General features: G+C 34.0%; 1 protein-coding gene across 18 annotated transcripts in view; it reads left to right on the plus strand.

Annotated features, from left to right (window-relative positions):
• The window catches only part of LOC143232400 (disks large homolog 1-like), a 258,171-nt gene that overhangs the window by 164,125 nt on the left and 67,528 nt on the right, over positions 1–26,518 (plus strand). For 11 of the 18 annotated variants that reach the window (XM_076467804.1, XM_076467807.1, XM_076467795.1 and 8 more), the window contains one exon: positions 13,472–13,507. The exons of 4 other annotated variants lie outside the window; for them this stretch is intronic. In XM_076467804.1, coding sequence (XP_076323919.1) covers positions 13,472–13,507 — 36 coding nt within the window. Of the gene's footprint in view, positions 1–2,909; positions 2,948–13,097; positions 13,246–13,471; positions 13,508–26,518 lie in introns of those variants that run through there. 3 more of the 18 variants (XM_076467811.1, XM_076467812.1, XM_076467813.1) reach the window with 2 other exon arrangements.

The raw sequence follows: 26,518 nt of genomic DNA on the forward strand, positions 1-26,518 counted from the left end.
TTGTTCTGTTTGGTGATGCTTGGTTATGAATGATGACAGTGTTGTTCTGTTTGGTGATGCTTGGTTATGAATGACGACACAGTGTTGTTCCGTTTGGTGATGCTTGGTTATGAATGCCTACAGTGTTGTTCTGTTTGGTGATGCTTGGTTATGAATGATGACAGTGTTGTTCTGTTTGGTGATGCTTGGTTATGAATGCCTACACAGTGTTGTTCTGTTTGGTGATGCTTGGTTATGAATGACGACAGTGTTGTTCTGTTTGGTGATGCTTGGTTATGAATGACGACAGTGTTGTTCTGTTTGGTGATGCTTGGTTATGAATGATGACAGTGTTGTTCTGTTTGGTGATGCTTGGTTATGAATGATGACAGTGTTGTTCTGTTTGGTGATGCTTGGTTATGAATGATGACAGTGTTGTTCTGTTTGGTGATGCTTGGTTATGAATGACGACAGTGTTGTTCTGTTTGGTGATGCTTGGTTTGAATGAATGACAGTGTTGTTCTGTTTGGTGATGCTTGGTTATGAATGCCTACAGTGTTGTTCTGTTTGGTGATGCTTGGTTATGAATGATGACAGTGTTGTTCTGTTTGGTGATGCTTGGTTATGAATGATGACAGTGTTGTTCTGTTTGGTGATGCTTGGTTATGAATGATGACAGTGTTGTTCTGTTTGGTGATGCTTGGTTATGAATGATGACAGTGTTGTTCTGTTTGGTGATGCTTGGTTATGAATGCCTACAGTGTTGTTCTGTTTGGTGATGCTTGGTTATGAATGACGACAGTGTTGTTCCGTTTGGTGATGTTTGGTTATGAATGATGACAGTGTTGTTCTGTTTGGTGATGCCACGTTATGCAGAAATGTTTCAGAGTCGAAGCCGAAAATGTAAAAGATAAGTAAATATTTTGTTCCCCAAATACTGTTGCAGTGGTGGCGCAGCCATGATGAAAAAAGGGCCTGGATATTTGTGGAAAACTGGTCACTCAACGACTTTGAGTTGAGCGTATTTCTTTTGAGATGCTAACATTTAAGGAGTGTGTAAAACAGATGTAGATCCATTTTGAACAATACTGGTGAGGAAGTTGTCACAGTTCCATCTAACGTCTACAAGTATTGCATTCATGAAAATGGCCAGATGATTTGGAAATACAGTTTTTGTCCTTCCAAAAACAGGGGATTGACTGTTGTAACAGAACTATTTTATTGACTAGTCACGAACCGCATGTCATTAAAAATGAAAGAAGCAGAGTTTACAGCTGAATGACAAACTAGAGTCCACATAGAAAAAATGCAAGGAATTCAATGAGCCAGTATATATACGTAGTTCCTCCACTAATCGAAGGCTTTCGATCGTTTGAGGAACAATTTACCGTGAGAAATGTTTCATTAATGGTTTTCTTATCCCATTTTACGAAATTCATTTGCAATCTGCATTATGGTTAAGAAGTAACAGTCAGGTTCCAACATGACGATGTAGAATGTTTTGAGGTTATGAATGCGTCAGAAAAGAATATGTGATGCCATTTAATTTGTACGCTTTGTGTGGTGAACACAAAATAAGGCTAGAAACTTGACCGGCAAGGATTCAGGTGGATCTGATGAAACCTGAACAACCTGATATGTGACACCACCATCCTTGCAAACAGTATCAAAGTACTTGAATGAATGTTGGCAAATATTAAGGACCAGAGGAGAAAAGAAGAATGCTGTTTCTGAATACAGAGAAAAAAAACAACAATTATGCTAAGCGATAGCCAAAAACGATGGTTGTGAACGATGAAGTTATTTAAGAGATGGAATCGTTCAAACATCTCGAGTCAGTTATCAGCAGTAGTTTAGTACAGAGATAAGAAGATTACGGATGTCAGGAAGTAGTTTATCATGACTTATTAAGGTGATAAAGACGTGAAGAATCGTTCGATAAGAAAATTAGGAAAGTATACTTCATTCGTTTACTTTACTGTTTAATACAGATAAGAATCCTGAACATTGAGTAAGGAAAGTGAAAGAAGAAGTTAAAAAACGTGAACTTCACTGATTTACAATAACTCTTCATCAGGGAGAAGCAGTAATTCAATATTGTAAGAAAATATTTTGGAGATTACATATCGGAGCTAGCTGGGGGGTATTTTTGACACATTGTCAGACAAAACTACAGCCTGGAACACATCATTTTAGAAGATAAGTAAAAAATAGGAACCGATCATTCAGGCCGTAGGACAATATTGAAATAAGATAAAGATGGAACCGACCAAGTGAAGTGCTCACAACAAAATGGAATGAAGCGGACTTGTTTGAGATGTTGCTTAGCCAATTAGAGGTGAATTAATTTTTTTCTCGTGCAGTTCTGTTCCAGATACTCATCTAAAACTTTGACAGCATTAAACGCATGGCCTTTCCAGCTCGGCATTGTCCGTCCCTGTCTCGTTAAAACATTCAATATTGAAATCTGTGATAACGAAAAAAAACCTACTCGTAGAGAATTATATATTTAAAAACGGCTGGTATGGGTAGAGAAAGCACTAGTAGAGGAGCGAACGACGTTTCGACCTTCTTCGGTCATCGTCAGGTTCACGAAGAGGGTCGAAACGTTGTTCGCTCCTCTACTAGTGCTTTCTCTACTCATACCAGCCGTTTTTAAATATATAATTCAATGCTGAAACATTTCCAGTTATTCTGACAACGCCATGTTATATACTTTATCATGGTATTGTTGTATGTACTTGTTGATTGAGTAACCTTATCTCAAAAGTCATTGTGTCTCACTTGATCTCTTAAAAAGACGAATCGTCATAAAAACCCAAATGCATTTATCCATACAGATTACTATCTGCCCATTACAGTTTCAGTCACAGGGTGCATCGGAGCCATGAAGAGTGAGCTATGAAACCTTATGATATTATAAGCCTGAAGTATAAACGTGGTATGGAATCATGCAGCCTAAAGCTAAGTGCGTAAAATTCATCATGAAAGTACAAATATCGAATAAATTCTAAGTTTAAATAGCTTCTGAATTAAGCTACTTTCTGTTATATTTCTGCCGTTTGTAGTAAAAAAAAAAAGACTAGTGAATGGATATTCCAAATTGAGAAATCAACAAATAATTTTCTAGTTTTGTTGTCTGTACGTTTAATTTTATATTTTCAGTTCATAGACTAACAACAATATTAATTTATACTTTTATTGCTAAGCAACATGATATGAAGACATTTTTGAAACGTGGTGTCACCAAAACACACTGTCTTTTCTATATATTAGAAGTTGTTAATCTAACTGATTTTTGCTGATAATTATTCTATGAGTTGATTTCCTGAGTGATTTAATTTCGATTGGCTCATGAAGGAATTTACCAGCGTTTGACTACCTCGACTTCAGTTTTGTGCCTCATTGTTGGTGAAAACCCGGTATGACCAGGTGGTTAGAGCGCTCGACTCGCATTCTGAGAGTTGCGGGCTTGAATTCTTGTCCCACCTGACATGTTCGCCCCTTTAGCCGTGTGTACGTTATAATATTACGGTATATCCTGCTATTCGTTAGTAAAAGAATAGCCCAATAGTTGGTGGGTGATGATGACTAGCTGCCTTCCCTCCGGACTTACAGTGCTAAATTAGAGACAGATACCGCAGATAGCCCTCGTAATTTTACGTGAAAATCTAACAGAACCAATTGTTGGCCAAGCTTGATTTCTTAAAATTTGTTTATTTTAGTTAGCTATGAAATGTGAGGTTAGTGTGTACTATGGGGTTTGGATGGTAGAACTTGCTCCGTCATTTTTGACGGGATATGCGCTAGTATATCTTATAAATCTGCCAATATAATAATGTCATGCTGGTTCCATTGTACAGTTGTTCAAACGACACCATTTTATATACTTTATCACGGTACGACTTTGTACACGTGTTGATTGAGTAACTTTATCTTATAAATCTGCCAATATAATATTGTCATGCTGGTTCCATTGTACAGTTACATAAACGATACCATTTCATATGCGTTGTCATGGTACCACTGTGTATATCTGATGATTGGATGATATATATATATATATCATATAAAGCTTCCAATAATTATTTGATGCTGGTTTCATTGTATAGTTATATTAACGACGCCATTTTATGTGCTTTATCATGGTACCAATATGTATACCTGTTGTTGTGTAACTTTATATATCTGATAAAGCTGTAAATATTATCAGTATAGCTATACACAATTTTTCGTGCTTATTGCTCAGAAACATTAAAAACATGAAAGTTTATATATGTATCAAAATCACCTAAAATGTTGGTATTTCTGGTTTTCATATATATTGTTATAAATGTATTAAGACAAATACAGTAAAGAATAAAAAGAAAAAAATAAGTGTAAAATTAGGATACTTACCCCTACGTGCATAAAATAGATTCATACGCTATCATTATCTGTTCTGTAAATTTCGTTTTTAACAACATAACCATCTTTTTATTAACCATGAGAAGTTACATACCCGTCTTCTTACCACTACTGTTATTAAATTGATTAAAAAATACTGTTTAACCCAACTTTACTTATCATACGGTGTGACTAAAGCAGTGATTGATGGTGCTAAGGTTATACTATTCTTTGTTACACGTAATGCAAAATAGTTAAACTTATCGTCATGGTGATAATACTTTGTGCATTCAACCGTGTGACAAAATTGAGCTTGCTAATTGCAACTGTTTTTAGAATCTGTATGTATATTTCTTGGAAAAGTTAACAAGTAACATATATTTACAAGGAAAGATAAAGCAGTACCGTATTTGTGAAACAAACAATCATTTAGATGTATATGGTTGCTCGCTCACTGACATCCAGTAAAATTAGGAGTTGGAATACTTGATAACGTTATTTTTAGATACTGCTACTACACTTGTTACCATTAGATATAACGTTATTACAGCGATTAATTATTTTGTTACAAACACGATAAATGTAGATATAACTTCCTTGTTACAGTTTAATATCATCGAATGGAACGCTGAAGTCATAACAGTTTTATTGTAATTTTTGTTATTACTTTCAGATATTAGCTCAATGTCAGACTTTAATCCTAGATATCTGAGGTAGAGAAAGCGCCCTCTTTCTTTAATTTTTTTTCACAAACATCTTAACGACAATGTTAATATTTAAGGTTAGAATTTAATCGCAGTTTCGTAAATGACTGAAACTGTCAATATTCGGAACATGTTTGACGATTAGGCTGAATAAGGTAAAGTCATATATTGCTGTTTAGTATAGACACACAAGCACACAAACCAACAACAAAAAACGATCAGTGATCGAAAGTGCTTGTCGTACTTTTAACTACACTGATAAATCTTGTAGGATAGAACCTTTGCACGATAATGTAAAATTAATTACTACTGAAAACAATTAAATTTCATTGTATAAATATCTTTAAACATGATAATTTCCACTTATATCATTTTTTGATGTATTGAGAGTTGGGCTTTGTGAATTGATGGGTAAATGACTGATTGATTATCCTATTAAGTATGTATTAATATAATACTCTCTTTACAACGTTAAAAGTAATCATTAAATAGTTTTACTTTATCCAATCGATATCTTTGAAATCATGCGGACATACTTCTGTGTAGTATAGTTATAAATAATGGCTATCTTCGTATATAAGGAACGTTGTCATGTGTTACATTCCTAAAGAGATTTTCACAGGTTCATCGTTAAGCAAAACGTAGTCATTTTTCATGTGGGTTCGTAACTTTTAAATATAGGAAAGGTTTTAAAAAAGTGTTGTCCATCGCAACAGTTGAGAAACAAAAAGCAGAAAACCAATGAATTTATTTTGTGTTCGTTCATGCCTTCTGGTATTTTTCTAACTTTTTTTTTTCTTCCTCATAATCAGAAGTGAGAGTACTAATGTCTTTGTGTATCTTAAGTAACGTCCGTTCACACACACATGTATATTTGTAACGTTTGTGTCTGCTACAATAACAAACAATTGCAGAGAAAGATACCAGTCCGTAGTGTTACTGTCAAATACATTTGTGCAGAAAGATGTCAAGTTCCATTGTGTTAATGTATACGTACGTGTTTACAGAAATGAGTGTTCATAGTGTTAACGTGCATATATGTGTATTTACACAAATATGCCAGTGCCAATAGTGTTATATATGTTCAAAAAGATGACACGTTCACAAAAGGTACCAATATTCATAATGTATATATTTCGAAAGAAAGATGCCAGTGCCGGCAGTTTTAATGTACATTTTTATACAGACCGGGTTTTTGATAAAAAACAATAAAACTTCTCGTCCCATACTTAAATATGTAAACAACAACAACAATATTTTGTGGATTTATAAAAGGTAAAAAAACAATTCTCAGGTTTAATTTGTGAAAATAAACGAAGAACCTGTTTTAAATCAGGACTTTTTTATGAACGTTTTTTGTTTTTTCTTCACTGGCAAGGATAATTAAGCCTTTATGAATATTTAAACTATCTCATACACGTATAAGTACCCGTTCTGGCGAACAGGATAAGCCAAGTTCTATTCCCCCTATCCTTCGTCATCTCTTCTAAAATATTAAAATTTCAAACTTAAGTATATGTAATATTATGTTGAATTAGCTTTGATGTATATTTAATATATTTTTATAAATGTGATACTATATTCACATTATTATACTTGCCCAAAAACGTTAAGTGTGCTAGAATGTATTTGTGTAATATGTTTGTTAACGATAAAATTACTAGTTCTGGTAGCAGACGATAGATGCGTATACAAACTAAAAATTGTCAGTTTGCGCACCCTCATGTGAGGGAAGTGTGACCTGCGCATTGAAAGTGACAGACAAACAAGCAAGCAAACGGAGAGATTTTGACTTTTATGTATAAATATTATTGCCCCTGTATGTGGCTCATGTTATTCTTATAAAAGTACCATTGCTCTTGGTGTTTTATATTCGTTGAAAGATGCCATGTTCACACATTACACATATATGCACAGAAAATTCGTCGCCCTCTCTGTATAAAGCATAAGTACAGAAGAATACCGATCTAGGAATTAAGCTTTTAATATATATCAGTTATTTCAGTGATATTAGGAAGAATGAAGTTAATGAAGATGATTTTATAGTTGTAGTAGGTTCTACTGTGTTTTTCTTTTATTTTCGCTTCACATAAACTGGAAGTAAGTTTAATATCTTTAGACCCATATATTAACATAGCTTTTACTTGGAGACATATTTACAGCTAGTGTTGTTTTTTTCACATTTTCTGCTGGACCTTGCTAAATTGAATCTTAAAACAAAGCCGTCAGAATGTTTATATATATTTCTACGTACTAATACGCTGATCCGAGTTTCGCCTGCTAATGCTGTATGGGACGTTTACGACACCAGTCGATGGCATGAAGCTCTGTCATTATTACCATGTTAGAATGTGAATCCCATTTAATTGGAGAATGGAAAGTGTGAATCTGGCAGCTAGATTAGGGTACACGCACATTTCATGCTGAACTGACGTGAACGGCATGCCTCCAGTGTTAACCTAGTGATATATGAAACTTTGTTGTCGTAAAGCTAGTAAAATTACAAATTAAACGCATAATGAGTTTGAATTACGCGTTGATGATGTGTAGAACGGTTCGTATAAATCAGTTGAACGTTTTAACATAGTTGCAAGTGTATAGAATTTACTGCGTTATATAAACACGATTTTCAATATGCGTGTAATGATGTCACGTGACAACCACAGCCAATATAAAGTCGTGGTGTAATAGAATAAATCAAAACAACAATTTGACATTGGGATTCAGGAGTTTGTGTGATCGGTTTGGGGAACGGTATGTAATAACCCTTTTTTATACAAAAGATTCATACACGCAGATAATAGATATGTTCAGATTTATGATTTAGAATTCGGAAAGTGAGGGTATCTCTTGCAAATAATGTTATTTGAAAGGAAAGAAATATGAATCTGGGACTCTGAACCATCCAGAAAGAGACGTACAACAAAACATGGTAAACAAAGGTGTGACGTCCTGTAGCAGTAAAATCCACGAACACTAAGGTCAGTAGCAAAAGCTGTCCTCGTGACCAAGACAATAGTACGTAACATAAGAAATATCTCCGTCTGAAAAAGCGACACAAGCCACGTGTATACAAATTGCTTTCACGACATATTGGATCAATAATTGCATACCTTAAGTAGTTTGAGAATTAAACATGAATTTCTGTGCTGTTGAAGTGTTGAAACAAGCTATCGGAAAGTGCCATCCTCGTACTCTAAACAGATTGTGGAGAACTTACAACAAGGAGTGGTATGTCGGTTAACGGTATGTTCACGGATTTACAACGATAAAATCCGGGATTCGAGACCATTTGATGGAGAGAATGCAGATAGCCCATTATGTGACTCTGCATTGAAGAAACTTTATTTTAACTTCAAGTTGAATAAAGTTAAATTATATTCCTATAGATTATTTTTCAAGTGCTAAAATATATTTTGGTTAGCATTAAACAAGTTTTTTGGAGAAGTAATAATTGAAATGTCTACATAAACAACGTTAAAACTTGACCATATTGATTGACATATGTTGAATACATTATTGTAATATGACATTCCTGATATTAGAAAACTTCTGTATTACTATAGAATAAAACTGAAATAATACTTACATAAAATAAGAACTGTAATATGCAATGTAGTATGAAATAGAATGGTCAACTGAATAATTCACGCTTGACCAATATCTTAGAATAATTATATAGTTATGATTACATTTTTAATATTGTTTAATGTTTTAGCCAAAGCCAATAGCTGTTTACTGACAGCTTAAAGGTGTCATCATAGTCAGTTGGGAACTATTTTTCGAGATTGCTTATTAAAAAAGCTACGTAAAATTGAGATTTTAGATGATAGTTGTCAGACTCGGATATTTGATCTCATACTGAATATATAGTATTAAGTGTTTGATTGTTTCGAATTTCGTGCAAAGCTACACGAGGGCTATCTGCGCTAGCCGTCCTTAATTTTGCATTGTAAGACTTCCGCCGTTTGCAACCGTCTTTACTGTATGCTACGAAACTTCGTTCCTTACCTCAGCATCCCACCTGGGGTGGTGTTTTCCTTCGTCAGTGGACTATGCTTTTTCAGAACAGATGATCTGCCATTGTTCCTTTTGGCCTTTGTATCTAGATGCAGTTAGATGAATTGGGTCTGTCCTTGGATAACATTACTGTATCCCACTGGTCAGTTCATCCCACCATGGCTTATTACAATCCCCAAATGTGACCTTTCTTTAAATCATCTGAGAAAATCGGATACTGCCGATTGGAAGTATCGTCTTTTATTTAGTGAACATCTCTTGAACCATCTCTCTATTCCCATTTATACGGATGATTCGAAAGTAGGTGAGTTTGTGAGCTCTGCCATGGTTTGTTGTGGTTCAGTGGTTGTGCATAGAATCCCCTCTACAGTTTGTGTTCACTGCTGAACTGTACGTCATTTCTCTTGCCCTGCATCACATAGAAGCTAAGCAGTACTCAAATTGCACTATTTATTCTGACTCGCTTAGTTCTCTACTGGCCCTGAAATCGCTTCACGTTAGTTCTCACCCTGTTCTCGCCGATATTCAAAACCCACTGGCCCATTTCTCTTTAACATCCACTTCTATACAGTTCTTCTGAATACCAGGCCACGTTGATATTCGCCGGAATGAGCTCGCCTATACCGCCGCTAAGTCTATCTTCTCTGTTGCTGTCACTGCTGTGCCTGTTCCATACATGGACTATGGTCCAGTATTCAAAGCTCGGCTCCTTGTCAGCTGGTCATCGACTTGGAGTAAGCAACGTCAAAACGAGCTTTTCCACATAAAACACTCTATTGGACTTTGGCCGTCTTGTTTCCGTAAGGATCGGAAAGAGGAGGTTGTCCTTACTAGTCTACTCATTGGTTCGCAGTTTTTAACTCATTGTTCTCTTTTATGTAGGACAGATGCACCAATGTGTGGTCTGTGTGACACTCAGGTCACAATATCCCACATTTTACTGTCATGCCGTCGTTACGACTCTCAACGACGGCGCTGTTTTAGACATGTTTTGCCCCAAGGTTTATCCCATTGGCGATGATGATACTGTTCACCTTACAAATGTTTTTAGTTTTTTAAAGGCCATTGGCTTTTTTTAACCCCATTTAAAATTTTAATTTATAACTTATACTTTGTTTTGTAATATGATTCCTTTTTACGAATTAAAGTAAAATTAGTTTGATATGAAATTAGAAAAAGGCTGTGACGTCAAATAACTTGAAACCAGGACTGGAAAGTCAACTTCAGGTAACTAACGCTGATATTTGAACTTTACCCATTAGTGATCCTAGCGAGTTATAATAATTAAAGTAATGCTACATAAGGTATTTTAAAACGTGTGTGTGTTTTCTTGTAGCAAAGCCACATTGGGCTATCTGCTGAGTTCACCGAATGGAATCGAACCTCTGATTTTAGCGTTATAAAACTCTGGACTTACAGTTGTACTGGCAGGGGACATTTTAAAGCTTGACCTTTCTCTCTTACTGCTATAAACTATATTTTACGCTATTTAAGTTTTTGATTTAAAAATTAAACTTTGTTTTAACAGGATTCCTTTTTACGAATTTTAATAATTTTACTTCTAATTTTTTACCGGTTGTTTGGTGTATAGTTTAGTTGCTTTGCGCCATAAAACGCCAAAAAAACCAACCAAACAACTCTGTGTTTGTAATATTCTTACGTATCAAAAAACTTTTAAAAATAATTTGTAGTTGTTTTAATATTGAATAGGCTGAATAATTTAGCACACTTACTATAAAATTTCCCTTGGTGACATAAAGTTATCTTCTCAGAGAGTTATTATGTAGTAGTTATATTGTTAGATATTCATTTGTTTTTATTATGTTGACGTAATCTTGATATTGAGGTTCTCTAAATGATATATGTGAGGTTGGTGGAAAGTATACTGAAAGGTCAGGTTGTGACGACTGGACGGTTTTTGGCACCGCTAGTTCTAATGTGCTGACCAATCAGTATTTTAAGTCCAACTTTCGAAAGGCTCTGAATCTAATCAATTTACCATTGCTTAACTTGTATAAAACATAAAAAAATTCAGGGTTCTTTGAGTTTTAGCTGCTCCGTCACGATAAGAGGCTTTGAGGATGCTAGAATCTTGCTTTACCACAACTATTTGTGACTTTTCTCTCGTTTCTGTAATTAATTGAGCGTTTTCCAGCGATCGGTGTTCGACAGTATTCCTGTTTAGGGTCTAATAAAACCTCAAGGTAAACTGCGGTGTATCTTACTTATCAAGATTTCGTTTGGGGCTTAATTGCAAATGTTTACGTGTTTGAAGTAGTCTGTTACACACGGACGTAATCTGAGCTGATCTGGCAATTGTGTGTTATATGCGCATTGTCGTTTAGAGAACAGTCGATGTGTGTTCTCTGTGTCAGTTTTGTGACATTTGAAATTAGAGATGAAAGAATCTCTTAGAGTGACAGCGTGCAAAATAACACGTTCTTTAATAAGCTAAGATATTGTGCATATTAACTAATAACTGTATGAAAGAGTTTCACACACGTTAATATAAGGACGGGGAGTGAAAGTTACACATTATAACACGGATACATTTTCATCAGTTTTGTTGTATGGCTACAAACACCATCCTAGGCATGTAGATATATCTTTAAATTTATCATTTATGTTAATATTGTATCCAGAGCGCATGGTTTACGTGGTTTAAGATACTGTGATCTGAGGGACGTGAAATTTCAGATTGTCCACGTAATATTTTACAACTGTACTAAAAATAAAGTTATCGTTTTAAAACCGTTTCTTTTGTCTACATTTAACTTTGCTAAGAAAACCACGAGCAGAGAGTTGAAATAACGTCTTATTTATTTGAGTTTGTAAAAGAGAAACTGGAATTCGAACCTATCAGATTAATTACTTTTTTGTTATTTAGTGTTAGGTAGCATTGTAGATAGAGATTTAGATAGTCTTGGATGATATCGAACTTTGGTGAATGAAGTCTGTTTGACCTTCGTGCGTTAAGAAAGTTTTAGAACTAATTCCAATTAAGACTTATGTTGAGATTGACACCATTCTGTGATGCGCATGAGCAAACTTTTCTCCTTCACTGTTTCTGTTTGTCATTTTCATTACGTTTATCATCACTGTATAATTACATTGAAACGAAAGAGACGAAATTCAGATTTTGCTTGAAGTTCGCTAATTTAAGAGTGCACATTTAGAATAACACATACTGTTTCTCGGAATAATTATGGGGGAAGCAAAACGAAACAGGAAGGTAAAGCTTTAGTTTTTTTAAAAGAAAGCCAGGAAGATAAAGTTACAGTATATTAAATAGTTAATAAATTGTAAGACGCAGTTCCCATAAAATATAACTTAAAATACAGTAGAAAGTTAATGAACTGTTAACAAATCATGACAGTTTTTTTTTCACTAATGTATGACTCTGCAGACCTAGACAGTCAGTTGTTTTTATCATTGTCTTGTGGGAGTCATACGGGGTCTAGGGCATGAAAGTGTGTAGTATACTCACTGTGTAAGTTTTGAGGCCGCGTTGTTTTGAATTTATGTACTTTCTTCTATAGAACTAATCTGTAATATACTTTAACTGAATATAATTGAAGCGCAGTATGCTTATTGAAATTGTTTAGTTTCTAGTTTTCGAAGGGAACATATTCCTCGTACTCTTTATATTTTCTGGAGATTACCACTTTGCAGTTTTTTTACATTTCTGAAAAAAAAACACCAAAAACGCGTTCTTATTTACAAAGTTCCAACAGTATTGAGTTTTATTTTGTATTGTTTTTGAATGTCTGATATTGGAGAAATAATATTTGATATTTTATACGTTTTTAATGTACATTGCATTTTCTCTACTTATTTTTTGTTGATTTGGAATTATTAGAGGTTAAAACGGACATTTATTGCTTGCTTGCCACTTCATTGGTTAGGAACGTGAAAAACGAAATACGTCACGCGCCAATGACGAAGGAAGCTTCCGGCTGTAGAACGGTTTCCTTAATGTAGAGCATAGACGGAAGAACATCTTAGACTTGAGACTTACGTCGTGACTGCTTAGTTGGGAGAAAAAGAAATAATAAAAAAAATATTAAAGTTAAAATCGTAATTTGAAATCTGAAGCTTCAGTTGACTGGAAAGAATGCGCTTCTTTACTAAGATCAAGATATACTTGTTTCTTAAAGTACGAATACCGCTGTGTATATTTTATATAATTTAATTTTTAATTTGTCACTTGGTTATTGTTTACTTATTGTTTTTAAGTAATTTCATTGCACTCTATTTCTGAGATTTTTTCGTTGGTTGGGAACTAAAGTAAAGAATTATGAAAATATCAGAAGAATAGGTCGAATTTTACTTGATAATTCCGCTAGCTTTATGCATGTGTAAAATTTACCATCTTCTTTCAGAGCAACGACAGTTACCATGCTCAAGATAGCGACCAGGTAAGACAGTCATCGATTTCCTTATAATTCCTTACAAAACATGTACGATCCCCAATTATCAACTGTGGTCCGTAAAATATTTAATTTGACCCATGTGTGTGCATGTATGAATATGTTTCTTTTTTCTGGTAGGAATTGTGTACCAGTACCTATTGTTAGATGTTATATCGTCACTTTCAAACACGAGTATGGTGCAGTAATACTGACAGAAAACAGCAACAAAAAAAACATCTTCGTAAGATAACCGTTATTCCCATCTCCTTTATTCTGTGTATGTCTGTATACTTTTTGACGTGTTAGTGAAAAAAACTACCGTTTACAAAGACTATAATAGAATATGCTATCTATTTACCAAGAACATATTCACTAACAGATGACAGTTGTTAAATAATGTTCAACGCTTTTTTGAGAACTGAATGTTAATAGCTACTGTTCACCTTTATCCGGCATTGATACATATCTTGAATTAAAATACTTTTATTTGTTACTGATAAATTAACTTTATCATGGATTACATGACTGAGTCCTGCACTCACATGAATACCTGCATATGATTTATAATACCGTTTTGTACACAAATAGTATTTACTTTACTATGAAACGAAAAACGTGTATTCTCTACTGATAAATTATTTATAAGTTACATGAGCTACATGTGGTTCTGATAAGTTTATTTATTTCAAATTACAAGAGTTACATCTTGTTTTGACTGGTTTGTTTTTCATTATATTTTTATTTGTTTGAAAAAGGGGATATTTTAATTATTTTGCTGTGTATGAATAAAATTTCTAAGGTTTACTGAAGACATTCGTATAAAAAGTCTTGTACAATAACAGTAGCGACAAACATTTCTCTAGATCAGCGGTTCTCATACTTTTTGGTCTTAGAACCCCTTTACACTCCTAAAAATGATTGAGGACCCCAAAGAGCTTTTATATATGTGGGCTATATCTGTCGATATTTACTGTATTAGAAATTAAAACAGAAAATTTTTAGATATATAATTATTGATTCAATTAAAAATAACAATAATAAACTCATTACATGTTAAACATAACATATTTTTATGAAAAAAATCACTATTTTCCAAAACAAAAAAATTTAGTGAAAAGAATGGCATTGTTTTACATTTTTGCAAATCTTTTAACGTCTGTCTGGCTTAATAGAAGGCAGCTGGATTCTCATACCTGCTTCTGCATTCAATCTGTAGCAATTTGTTGTTTTTGTTGAAATACATGAAGAAAATCTGGCCTCGCACAGATATGTAGTTGGAAAAGAGAGAAATATTTCAACAGCTTTTCCAGATAATTATGGATATTCTTTGATACTACACCAAAACTTGACAAGTGGTAGTTTCTCAAAGGCGAGTTGCAATGTGGAATCTGAAACCATATCAATGAACTTTTCGTAATCTGTTACATTAAAATCCATTGGTCTATCCTGCACTTTAAATGGATCTTTTACCCATTATGGCTTTGTAACACCATCTATTGGTCATTTGGAAAATATTGGTTCACTGAGTTATGCATATCTTACAAATGTTGGCAGATTTCATTACACAATATAAAAAAAATTGCATTCGTTAATTTCACCATCGCTCTTGTAAAAAAAAAAATTCTTTAAGTATCATGAAGCTGTCAAGCTTACGGTGGCAGATGCAAGTTGTTCAGAATTCTAATTTTTGTTTAAAGCCTCAAATTTTATCATTGGCAACAAATATTGCCAGCTTTTTTCCTTGAAGTGACAGGTTCACTTTGTTCATTTTCGAGAAAATGTCTGCTAAATACCCAATTCGGAATAATCACAGTTTGTCTATCAGTCGTTCTTTCAAGTAAAGATGGCGTTCCATAAAAATAGCGGCTAAATCAGCTCGCAACTCAAACAATCACACAAGTGCTTTTCCTCGAGACAACCATCATACTTCAGTATGCAGCAGTAATGCGTGTGTGTTTTGTTTGTTTTCCTTATAGCAAAGCCACATCAGGCTATCTGCTAAGCAGTAATGCTTTGTGCGAACTTCCCATTTCGCCACACAGAATATTAAAAACACGTGCACTCAAGGGTTGAGGTTTAATAAAATTAATAATTTTTACTGCTTCATCAATGATATTCTTAAGTGAAACTGACATTTTATTTACTGCGAGTTCGTGGCGGTGAAGAATACAATAACTACTGGTACAGTTTGGTGCCACTGCCTTGTTTGTGCTAAGGTGCCAACAGTTTTACCCACCATTGTTTTTGCACCATCACTGCAAATGTCAACATAGTTGTTCCAGGATTAACCATAAGATTCAAAATATTTTTAAACACATTGAATATTTCAGCACTTGTTGTGTTTGTTGGCAAGAATTTACAAAGAAGATCTTCGATGGTCAGTTGGTGCTGATACTGGATGAATACAAGCAACACAGCAAATCCAGCCACGTCTGTAGATTCGTCTATTTATAAGGCAAAAGTACAAACCTGCAGACGAGATATTAACTCAGTTTTCATGTTTGTAGCTAAATCTTTAATTTGACGAGTTACTGTATCGTTGTAAAGTGGCACTGCCGTGATTTCTTTCACTGACTTTTCATCCAGCATGCATTTAATAATGTCAAATGTGCAAGACTTTATTAGTCTCTCAGCTATTGTGTGCACTTCTCCAGCCAATGCAATACAATAAATTACTGTGTAAGACGCTTCAGTGGCTCTTTCATTTCTAGTTTGAGAAGCTGTAACAATTAAATTTTGACCTTTAAAGAGCTGATCAAGCTTATGTTTAAAATATTCAGTTCCTTTTTCTTTAAACTCTTGAATGATTTGTCTCAGAAGGATGCTGCAACTTGACTGGTGCCATAATACTATTTGAAAATGTTCTGTTCCACAAGACACAGTAAGATAAATTATTAACATCTGTAAAGCTGAGGGAAAGATAGCTTTTGTCATATTTTCGTTTGTTTTTTTACAGTGGCTGTTGTTGTTGTTTTGAATTAAGCACAAAGCTACACAATGGGCTATCTGTGTTCTGCCCACTACGGGTATCGAAACCCAATTTTTAGCGTTGTAAGTCTACAAACATGCCGCTGAGCCACTGGGGGGCTTTTACAGTTTCGCCCAGTTTCCTTGGAGTAGTTTCATCCCTTCTGTGAGTCAGAGAACTCTCTGATATATGAGTTTCATCTTATTTAGCTTCTTTGGACGTAGATGGGTACAGCTGTGGGTTGAGAAAGAGTCTTCTAATCTCCCTTTCTAAGCCAACGATATTATCCTTAAATACAAGAAAAATATTTAATGAATAAATTTTATTTTAAAATAAAATATAATTAAATTATAAAATAATAAAAGTTTTAGATAAAATTTAGAAAAGTTTTCAAATTAAAAAAATATTATTGCAAAATAAGACAACAAAGTGTACTTACTGCTCAGACAATTGAACAATTGTTTGTTGTTTGATTCCTCTCTGCACTTGTATCTCTCTTTTCAGCTTTTTCTATTAGAATGTTAGATTTCAATTTATTCAAGCTTAAGTATAATTTTTATGTTTTTATTTCTAGAATAGAGAAAAGTCGAAATTTATCGGCCATACAGATTAAAGTTCATTTAAATTCCAAATAAATTCAGTGAAAGGTTGATCCAAAATAATATTGCTTATCTATGCAAAAACATGAGAACGAAATCTTAGAACTTGAAGACACAACCTTCCTTCTCAAAAGACTGGAAACGTACTAAGACATTATTTGCATTTTTTACTCTCATTCTCTCACTCGGTTCAAAACGTACAAAAACATTTCATTGAAGGAATTATATAATGAAAATAGTTTTAACCTCGCGGACTCCATAAAGTGGTCTCGGGGAGCCCCAGGGGTCCTCGAACCACACTTTGAGAAACGCTGCTCTAGTGGAAGTGAAATCTGATTTATGGTGAAAGCTGTCTCATGAATTCTGGGAATGTAAGATGTAAATTAGTTACCGTATAATTTATAAATTTATTGTACCTTTTTGACATGAATATTCAGCTTATAGGACAATTGATTATCTCATTACTCATTGTATTTTTATGGAATAGTGTAAATATTTGTACTTTAAATACTTTTCTCCGTAAGCTGTATGCTTAATTTACATTTAAAGACCGAAATTCTAGCTTTAATTTCACATGTATCTGTAAGTACATATTTGTTTGAAAAATTGTTAAATTGCTTCCACATCATATATGGTTTGAGACGGGCGGCTAAATTTGTCATAAACTTGAAAGTCGTTCCTGTATAAACGTGTATCTGTTTATATTTTTAATCAAACAGTTAATATATGCTATATGCATATTATAGTATCCAAGTATCAAAATAACTTCACGTCTTCATGATGCTATTTTCATCTTATAAAAATGCAGTAAGACGTGTGTCTGTGTGTAAACAGTGAAAGGATCCGTTCAATCCTTTGTTATTTCATATGGAAATATAGAGATTTAGAATATATTGTATTGAAGAATAGTTTCGTGCATAAACGCTACCGTGGATCAAAATAGAATGTTTCGTTCACGTGTTTTTCTTGGTGTATTTAACTTTAAAGTTTATAGTGTACCTTGAAATTTGTGGATTTTTAGTTTCCTGTTGGCAGAGCTACTTGTTGAATGCCCACGTAATACGAAAATATGTGAAGTAAACAGGAAATATAAGTACATGCGCATATAAAAGAAAAAATATCTAATATTTTTAAGCTGCAGATATATACGTTTAGGACAATATCTGCATTCCGAAGACGAAATTAGATACTTTTATTATATGCGTATATCAAAAATACTTCAAGTTTTTGAAAAGAGGATTGACAAGACAAATGAAAAAAATCAGTATCAGGGCTGGTATTAAAGTATTAGCCATGAAATACGTACAAACATGTTTTTTACACCATTTAGTGGGGTCGATAGAAATTCAGTGACGGACGTAATATTATATTTTGGAGTTTTACCATCTTGTTACAGTCCATATCGTTACATTTTGCTCTGATGACCGTACATGTAGTTTTCGTTGCAAAGGTCTCCATCTTAAGGCTTTCATGTCCAAAGCACAGCACTTCCTCCTGCGTGCTTTCTATAATCCATCGTCCGACGAGTGTTTCCTAACGCCAGTTTAATAACTCTCTTCAGCGACTTATCCTGCATGTGTGCGAATTAAATAACATGAATACCTGTTGCATTTTTCATATGTTTGAGGCCCGGCTAGTCCAGGTGGTTAAAGCACTCGACTCGTAATCTGAGGGTTGCGGATTCAAATTCTCGTCGCACCAAACATGCTCGACCTTTCAACTGTGGGGGTGTTATAATGTTACGGTCAAACCCACTATTCGTTGGTAAAAGAGTAGCCCAAGAGTTGGCGGTGGGTGGTGATGACTAGCAGCCTTCCCTCTAGTCTTACACTGCTAAATTATGGGCAGCTAGCACAGACAGCTTTTGAGTAGCTTTGCGTGAAATTCAAAAACAAACAAACTAAATTATCTTTTTTTTGGCCGTACTTTTTTACACCTAAAGTGTTTATTAGATTTATAATAATGACAACAAATATAAGAATATGAAAAGCGAAATGGTAATATGTCCTTTAAAAGTATATTTAGATGAAGTTCATTACACACATCATCGAATGTATAACAAAAATATAGGAAAGGCAATTACATGAAAAGCCTTAAATAGCCCAAAGTCACCTTTATGGTCACTGTATTTAGTTGTTTTCCTTCCATAATCTTCCGTAAGTTGTATATCTTAGGTATTTGTTGCGTCATGAAGCACTGTATGATGACATTTTACTGTTAAAACTAGTTTGAATATCCCGGCATGGCCAGGTGGTTAAGGTATTCGACTCGTAAACTGAGGGCCGCGGGTTTGAATGCCCGTTCCACCAAACATGCTTGCCATTTCAGTCGTGAGGGCGTTTTAAGGTTACGGTCAATCCCACTGTTCGTTGGTAAAAGAGTAGCCCAAGAGTTGGCGGTAGGTGGTGATGACTAGCTGCCTTTCCTCTTGTCTTACACTGCTAAATTTGGGATGGCTAGCGTAGATAGCCCTCGTGTAGTTTTGCGCGAAATTCAAAAAAAAAAAAAAACAGTTTGAATATTCAAAAATGTCCACAATACATGGTCATTGCCCTGAAAAGGATCAAAACAATATTCAGTTCTACAATTATAAATACCAATCCGTCAAGAACATAAGTACGGGGAGGAGGAAGAGGTCATAGAGAACCTGACCCTCCAGGGTGTGAACTTTTCTTACCCAAAAACCGACAGACATTCATTCATTCAGAAATGTGGAACTGGCATTATGATAAAAGATGATAGAATTCCACCGTTTTTATTATTTTTTCAATAGTAGAGTACAATTTTTTATTGATAAAAAACACTTTATAAAGTAAAAATATTTAAATAGAATTATATCTGAAATTGTCTTAGAATAGTCAAGATAACGTAATGTTTTAGGATAGCAAGGGACCTGTTGATTTATCTGGGCTGTCCCATCCTTTAAGTCAAACTAAAAAAAATGAAATTAACCCTTATAATTCACATATCTGTGAAGCATTCTTTTAAACTCACTCAAATTTGCTGCCTCCACAACATATGAAGGCAACCCATTCCATAAGCCAGTCACCTTATTTGAAAAATAAAATTGTCTTAGTTGAAGACGGCTTCTACCTTGCCTAAATCTATATATGTCTCCTAGTTCTATAATTCTTATTATTAAGTATGAAAAATGTTGACGCATCAACACTATCAATTCCATTTACAATCATAAACACCTCATCAGTACCACACTGTTGACTAGATTTCTCGGAAAATGGTTGTTAACTATTCAACATCCTTCTTAAGCTTTTACGACACAAAGTTATACATAATGGTTAACATGGATTTACTGTTAAAACTTTTTGTAGCCCTAACTTTAAGACTTATTGTTACAAAATATAATTTTATAGATTTATAAGTTTTCAGTGAACTACATAGGAAAGAGAAAAATGTTGTTGCAGAATTTCCATTTTTAAGTACTGTGTATTGAAAAGGGCCCAGTGTCAGAAATACTGTCTGTTTCTGTTGTGGTAGTCGTATTTCACATCAGTTATCTGTATATGCTGTTTCAGTGATATATCATCTCAGATGCATGTATGCCATTTTTCTATTCGATTGATGGTTAATTGCATCTGTACAAAATACTTATATATAGTAGGGTATTTTGGTTTAATCAAAACATTAAAATTTGTGTAGATAAAAGACGCAATGTTTTGAAAATATAAGTCTTCGATGTTCTTCCCATAAGCGAAATATTTTTAACAATAGTGTGTTTAAGACAGTAAGCGGCTCCAAAACCACACACGAACTCAACCTAGACCAACGTTCTCATTCAAAAAGTGGACGTTACAATTACGACACAATCCATAAAGGTACTATGAACCTGAACGTACCTTCTGATAGCGTTAGCATTATATAAGTTATAACTTGAAGTTAACCAAGGTCCTCAAACTTCCAGCCGCTCACCTCAAAATTAATGTCTGCTTCACGAGAAAGATAAACTGTAATAACGGCAATCCCATTCCAGACTCCCATTGGACCTAAGATATATTTTTATGCCATTGATGTGCATAAATATGTTTGAAGTCGATGCCAAATTTGGTATAGTGGAAGGTCTATGTTCAGTTTATCGAAATGTGTGCTCTTGGAAATTACTTTCTGAGTTGCTGTTCGTTGCTCTGTTGAATAACCATGATTATGTTATCTCTCCCAAGACAACAATTTGCATTTTAACAAGCTTATGGAAAGGTCAGAAAAGTTATTTTAGACCACACATTTTGATAAGCTTTTTCACAAGTTTTCTACGATGTAAAACATGAGTAAACCCTGGAGGTAGATGGTGAACCTTATTAAGGAGTGTTTCATAAAAATCCTTAAAGTTTTGTTTTGAATTGACGTGTAAAAAGCGTTATTATGAACTTCAAGGTATATAATAGTGATTTACTTTGTAATTTTTGTTGTTGTTGTTGCTGCTCTACAAATGCTAAATTTCTGTAGGTTTTGTGAACTGAAATAGCTTCTGGCCTTATAGAACCAACTACCATATTTGTTGATGTTGCACAATTATCTTTATTTGTAGGTCGTTACTATTGTTAGTCCACTTTATGTGAATATCTTAATCTTTTTCCTCTGAGGTATGTTATATTGTATCACACCGTACTACTTTTCATCGCGCAATACCTTTGTCACTAGCGATGTGCCGCTCAGCAGTGTAGCAGTTATATATCAGAAGCATTACATTTTCACGTCATATATACTGTGTGTTGCAGCGTTGACTTTTGTGTTGTTTTTTATTTGTAATTGCCACACTTATTTGAAGATGTATACTTTAGTCCATCATATTTCATATATATATATTTATTATTTTGTGACTGGTAGTGGCCCAGTAATTCAACTGTCTCTGTGGCTGAGCGATAAATTTGTGGGTTTATAGTGTCTAAAATCGGGCGGAGCACAGACGGCCAGTTTAGTTTTGCTCGTAACAACAAAAATTAATTAACGATTTAGTAGAAAACGTGTGTTGTGTGTGAGTTTTTGTGTGTGTGTGTGTGTATGTGACAAATGTGTTTTATTATGCTAATGTTATTCGCCAGATAGACAAATTAGTTAAGGCATTTTAAACATAATATGATAAGCCAACCCTAGATTTATTTTGTCTATTGCAGTGTATAGCAAGGTATCTATATTAACCCACGATTTTATATGTTACATACAGTGTGTGTAAACGTTACAAAGGAAATATTATTGAAATTTTCCCATTTCGGTAAAGAAGAGAGGCTACACTTAATTTAATACAAAGATATTTGGTTCATTTTTAATAATTATAGGGGTAAAGAGGCCACTAAAAGCATACTTTTAGGGGTTTTCGACAATGATTCCGCCTTATTTTGACTAACTTACATGAGATTTTGGTACAAAGACACTTTTTCCAGGTTCCTAACAGATATTTAGACAATTTTTGTGTTTTTGTGTTTTGCTCAAGTTTTCAGTGAGAAAATCGCAAATGTGTTTTTTCGTGAAATATTCATGTGTACCTCAACCAATTTACGTAGAATTCGATTCATTCTTGTAGGTACCGAGCAGTGATGTAGACAGTTTTCGATTTTTCTATGTTATCAAAATTGGGATTGCGTGACGAAGACATGTTGCATTTCTCACCTACGAAATGTGTGCCTCTTTAATTACAACCAGTTTGTAACGAAAATGTCTGTGTAGTGGGTAGTATTTAAATGAAAAATGGAAAGCGATGACTGAGAAACGAAACAGCGATTCATGATATTTAATTTTATTATAATATTGCGGTGACAAATATTGGAATTGTGTCAAGTTCCATATGAAACTGCTCGATGTAGAATGTAAATTCACTCTATTTTCTTACAGATTTGGAGCTGGGTAACAAAATCAAACCCGCGAAAAATTTACACCTTAACGCACTTTTCGATTTGAATTTTTTTTTTACCAGTCACATTTTCGAGAGAGCTTTCAGTACTAAGACAAGAATATTTTCTTAAATAATAAATTCACTTTTGAGGGAAGGTATCATCATCAGAGATGTTGAAAGGGCTGTTTTCTACGAGAGGTTTTGCTGCAAAATAAACATAAATAGTTAAACATACAGAACGCTTTTTTAGATAAGTAAGTTTATGTTTTGAAATGTGAGTTTTTTGACATCATTGTCAATATTTACGGACCAAAAACATATTTAAAGTTATACAGGAGTGTCAGGTCTGCAAAGTTAGATTGACAGCTTTTTACGCCATTATGGTTCACTATAATGCAATTTTCTGAGTTAATACACATCAATATCTGACGGAGAGACTTTCAAATGACTCTGTCTAGATGAAAAATAACTCCCAAATGACAATCTTTATTGTAACTTTGAATAAACTCTGACTGTAGTTTGGTGTTTTGATGATAAGATATAAATCAAGCACTTCGTTGATGTTGTTGGATTTGTTGACAGTTTATGAACCTTGGTTTGGAGTTGAGAAAGTTATAATTAGCACAAAATAGGAGCGAATAGAGGGTTAATGTAAGTGGTTTGATAGGACAGTAAATAAACAGAATAGCCTGTAACAGGAGATGGCGATTTTCATTCCTTTTGAATTAATGTAAAGATTTTTTTAGACATTTCTTGATTTGCGTTAATATTTTTTTGCAAGTATCCATACGAATGCTTTGTCTAGTGTATAAGCATTTTGATTGGATTGTTTGAATTGTGTTGTTTTGTTAGTATTGGAACAAACATTTATATTTTGATTTTGATGCATTCATATTATGGCAGAGTTTATTTATTTTTTATACTTTTTTTTTTGTCCTGACCTGTAATGATTTTCAAACTTTCTAACTACTCTTAGAACATTTCTTTAGTCAGACATATTCTGGTAAACTTTTATAAATTTTCATGCAAGTGTTCTACATATAGTGTGACGCTATTGTCAACGGCCAGAAACTCGTATCAGTATAGCTTTGGGTCTGACCCCCACCCCTTACCTAGGAGACTGTTACATGCAGCTGTTTAAAACTTGAGACATATTGACAAGTTTTGGGTTGATGAAAAGAAGATCACAAGGTTATTAGGTTACAGTGTAAGATCTTCAAAAATATATAGTTGTTTACACGAAGGAATTAATAGTGACATTTTAAGAATATATGTAACGTGAAGTATGGTTTTTATTTTTAACTGATATAGTTTGTTAAATTTCGCTCAGAGCTACACGAAAATTATCTATGTTATCAATCTAATTTTGAAATGGTACAGAGTTTGAGGACATCGTATTGAAATGATTTTGGAACCTCGCTGCGTACGATTATAACCCGTATAACGACTGAATTGCAGCCATAGTTTCTATTGCAAAAGGCTTCGTCATAAGGATGTCATATCCAAAGCACACTATTCTTCTGTAAGATGCACTTCGTAAGCTATCCAATGTAGAAGGACGACGGTTTCCCAGAGATTATATTTTAATGGTACGATTCTATAGGTCTTTTGATCGGTATGCATACCTATAGAATAGCTTGAATATCCTTTTCATACTTCAGCTGCCCGAGATATGCCACTATTGAACGGGTGTATCGTGGATGTAATTTGTGTCGCTTTTTCAAATTGAGATTTTCTTGCTTATTTTGGTACTGTTGGCTGGGCCATGTTGCTTTTGTCACTGATACTTGTGTTCGTGGATACTCAACTATTACAAATTATGGCATTTTTGCGTTAAAAAAATGTTTTTTTTTTACATTTTACATTTAATTGACCAGTTAAAATTTTAACTGGTCAATTAAAATTTTGGATACTCAACTATTACAAATTATGGCACTTTTCTCACAACAGTTTGGGTATGACTTATTTTAGGTCTTTTTCTGAATAGCTCTAGGTTCCAAGTTGATCCATATTCCTTTATTTTCAAAAGCTATTAAGGGATGTACGCGTCTTGGAAATCCTACATCTTCGATCTGAACACAAAGTTATGATTTGAATGTATCAATATTTTGCACCAGAAAGGAATGCTACCCTTCCCAAAAGCGATCACTTTTCAGTGGCATTACATTATGCTAATACTAAACAATGCAAAGTGTTACATTTAAACGATTTTGAACATCCAAATTAGCTGGTAAGTGATAGCCACAGTAGATGTAACGTGCCAAACTTTATGTAGACTTGAAGATAGGCAACTAGTTAACACCATTCATATCCTAGATCGGCTGCTTTTGTCCAATAGAATATTATATTTCATTGTGTGGGGCGCGTATTTTAGGGACCACTAATGGGACACAAAACACAGACCCTCAGAGCCACAGCCCAGCATGCTAACCCTTGAACTTCGCTGGGCCCATTGGGATAGAAACCATACTGTTAATTGTTTAGCAAAATATGAAAATTATGTATTGAACAAAAATCGTAATCTTTGTTTGGAGTTTGTCGTGAATATTAACAATGAGATTTGTGTTTCTTGTTTGTTCGAAATCGTTCAAAACAAACATAGTCGAAGAAGAATTGTCATCCCTCTTACGTTTTTTTTTAAAATAATTTTAAACATTCGTTGTTAGATAACACAGCGAGGTAAAATTAGAGACGCAAGTCAACTGGACTTATTCGAATGAGACTCAAGTGTGAGAGTGGCAACATAAAAACTATGTAATGAGTGCTTCGTGGAAGAACTACTACTACTTATAGGTACCAAACTTAAAGTTCACCTATTATGATTAGGGCAGTTAAGAGGAGACCTCAAACTCAAAGGGGGCTTCACATTTAGATTTTTGGTATTTGCATATTAATCACAGACACACACTCATATTAGAGCTGAAAAATTACATAATGTTTCACTTTATTTTTGGACTAAGGATTGTCTTATTTTCATGCGTCATTATTTATTTTTATTATAGCCAAAGGCCTCAAGATATAGAAGTTGCCCGGATCTCTTTTAACCTCTTAGAGGGCCTGATTAAGATAAATAAATAATATTCTTTAGAAACATTTTAGTACTAAAGATATCAAGCTCAATTTATAGATTTTTTGAGAATATTTCCAGAATAGAACAACTGATATGATCACTTAAACGGTATAGTGCCTTACCTCACACAACTTATACATTTCACAGTCATTAACATAATAAGACGAATATAATTACCTATTTTACATAAAACTTTGTTTATTAAGGCATTTAAAGTGATACAAGAAGTGATTGTTTGTGATGGTGTTCCTTTTTAACTGTTTTTGTTTGTATGAAGGTACTGTTTGGAAATATAATGTTAGTACTAGGTCTTTTAACGTCTTTTAAAAGGGTTCTTTCTTCTTCCATTTCATTCATTAATGAAAATGATACATGAAACAAGGATTATAAAGGAGAAAAACGGATTGCTAAGATTACATTGTCAAATATAAATATTTATAATTTTATATATGAATACAGATGTAATTTATTACTGTCAAAGACACAGAAGTTGGTCAACGAAGCACATTTTGCAAATAAAGATTTAACTCGTCGAAAC

This window comes from Tachypleus tridentatus, chromosome 11 (assembly GCF_004210375.1).
Source record: "Tachypleus tridentatus isolate NWPU-2018 chromosome 11, ASM421037v1, whole genome shotgun sequence".
Lineage (NCBI taxonomy): Eukaryota > Metazoa > Arthropoda > Merostomata > Xiphosura > Limulidae > Tachypleus > Tachypleus tridentatus.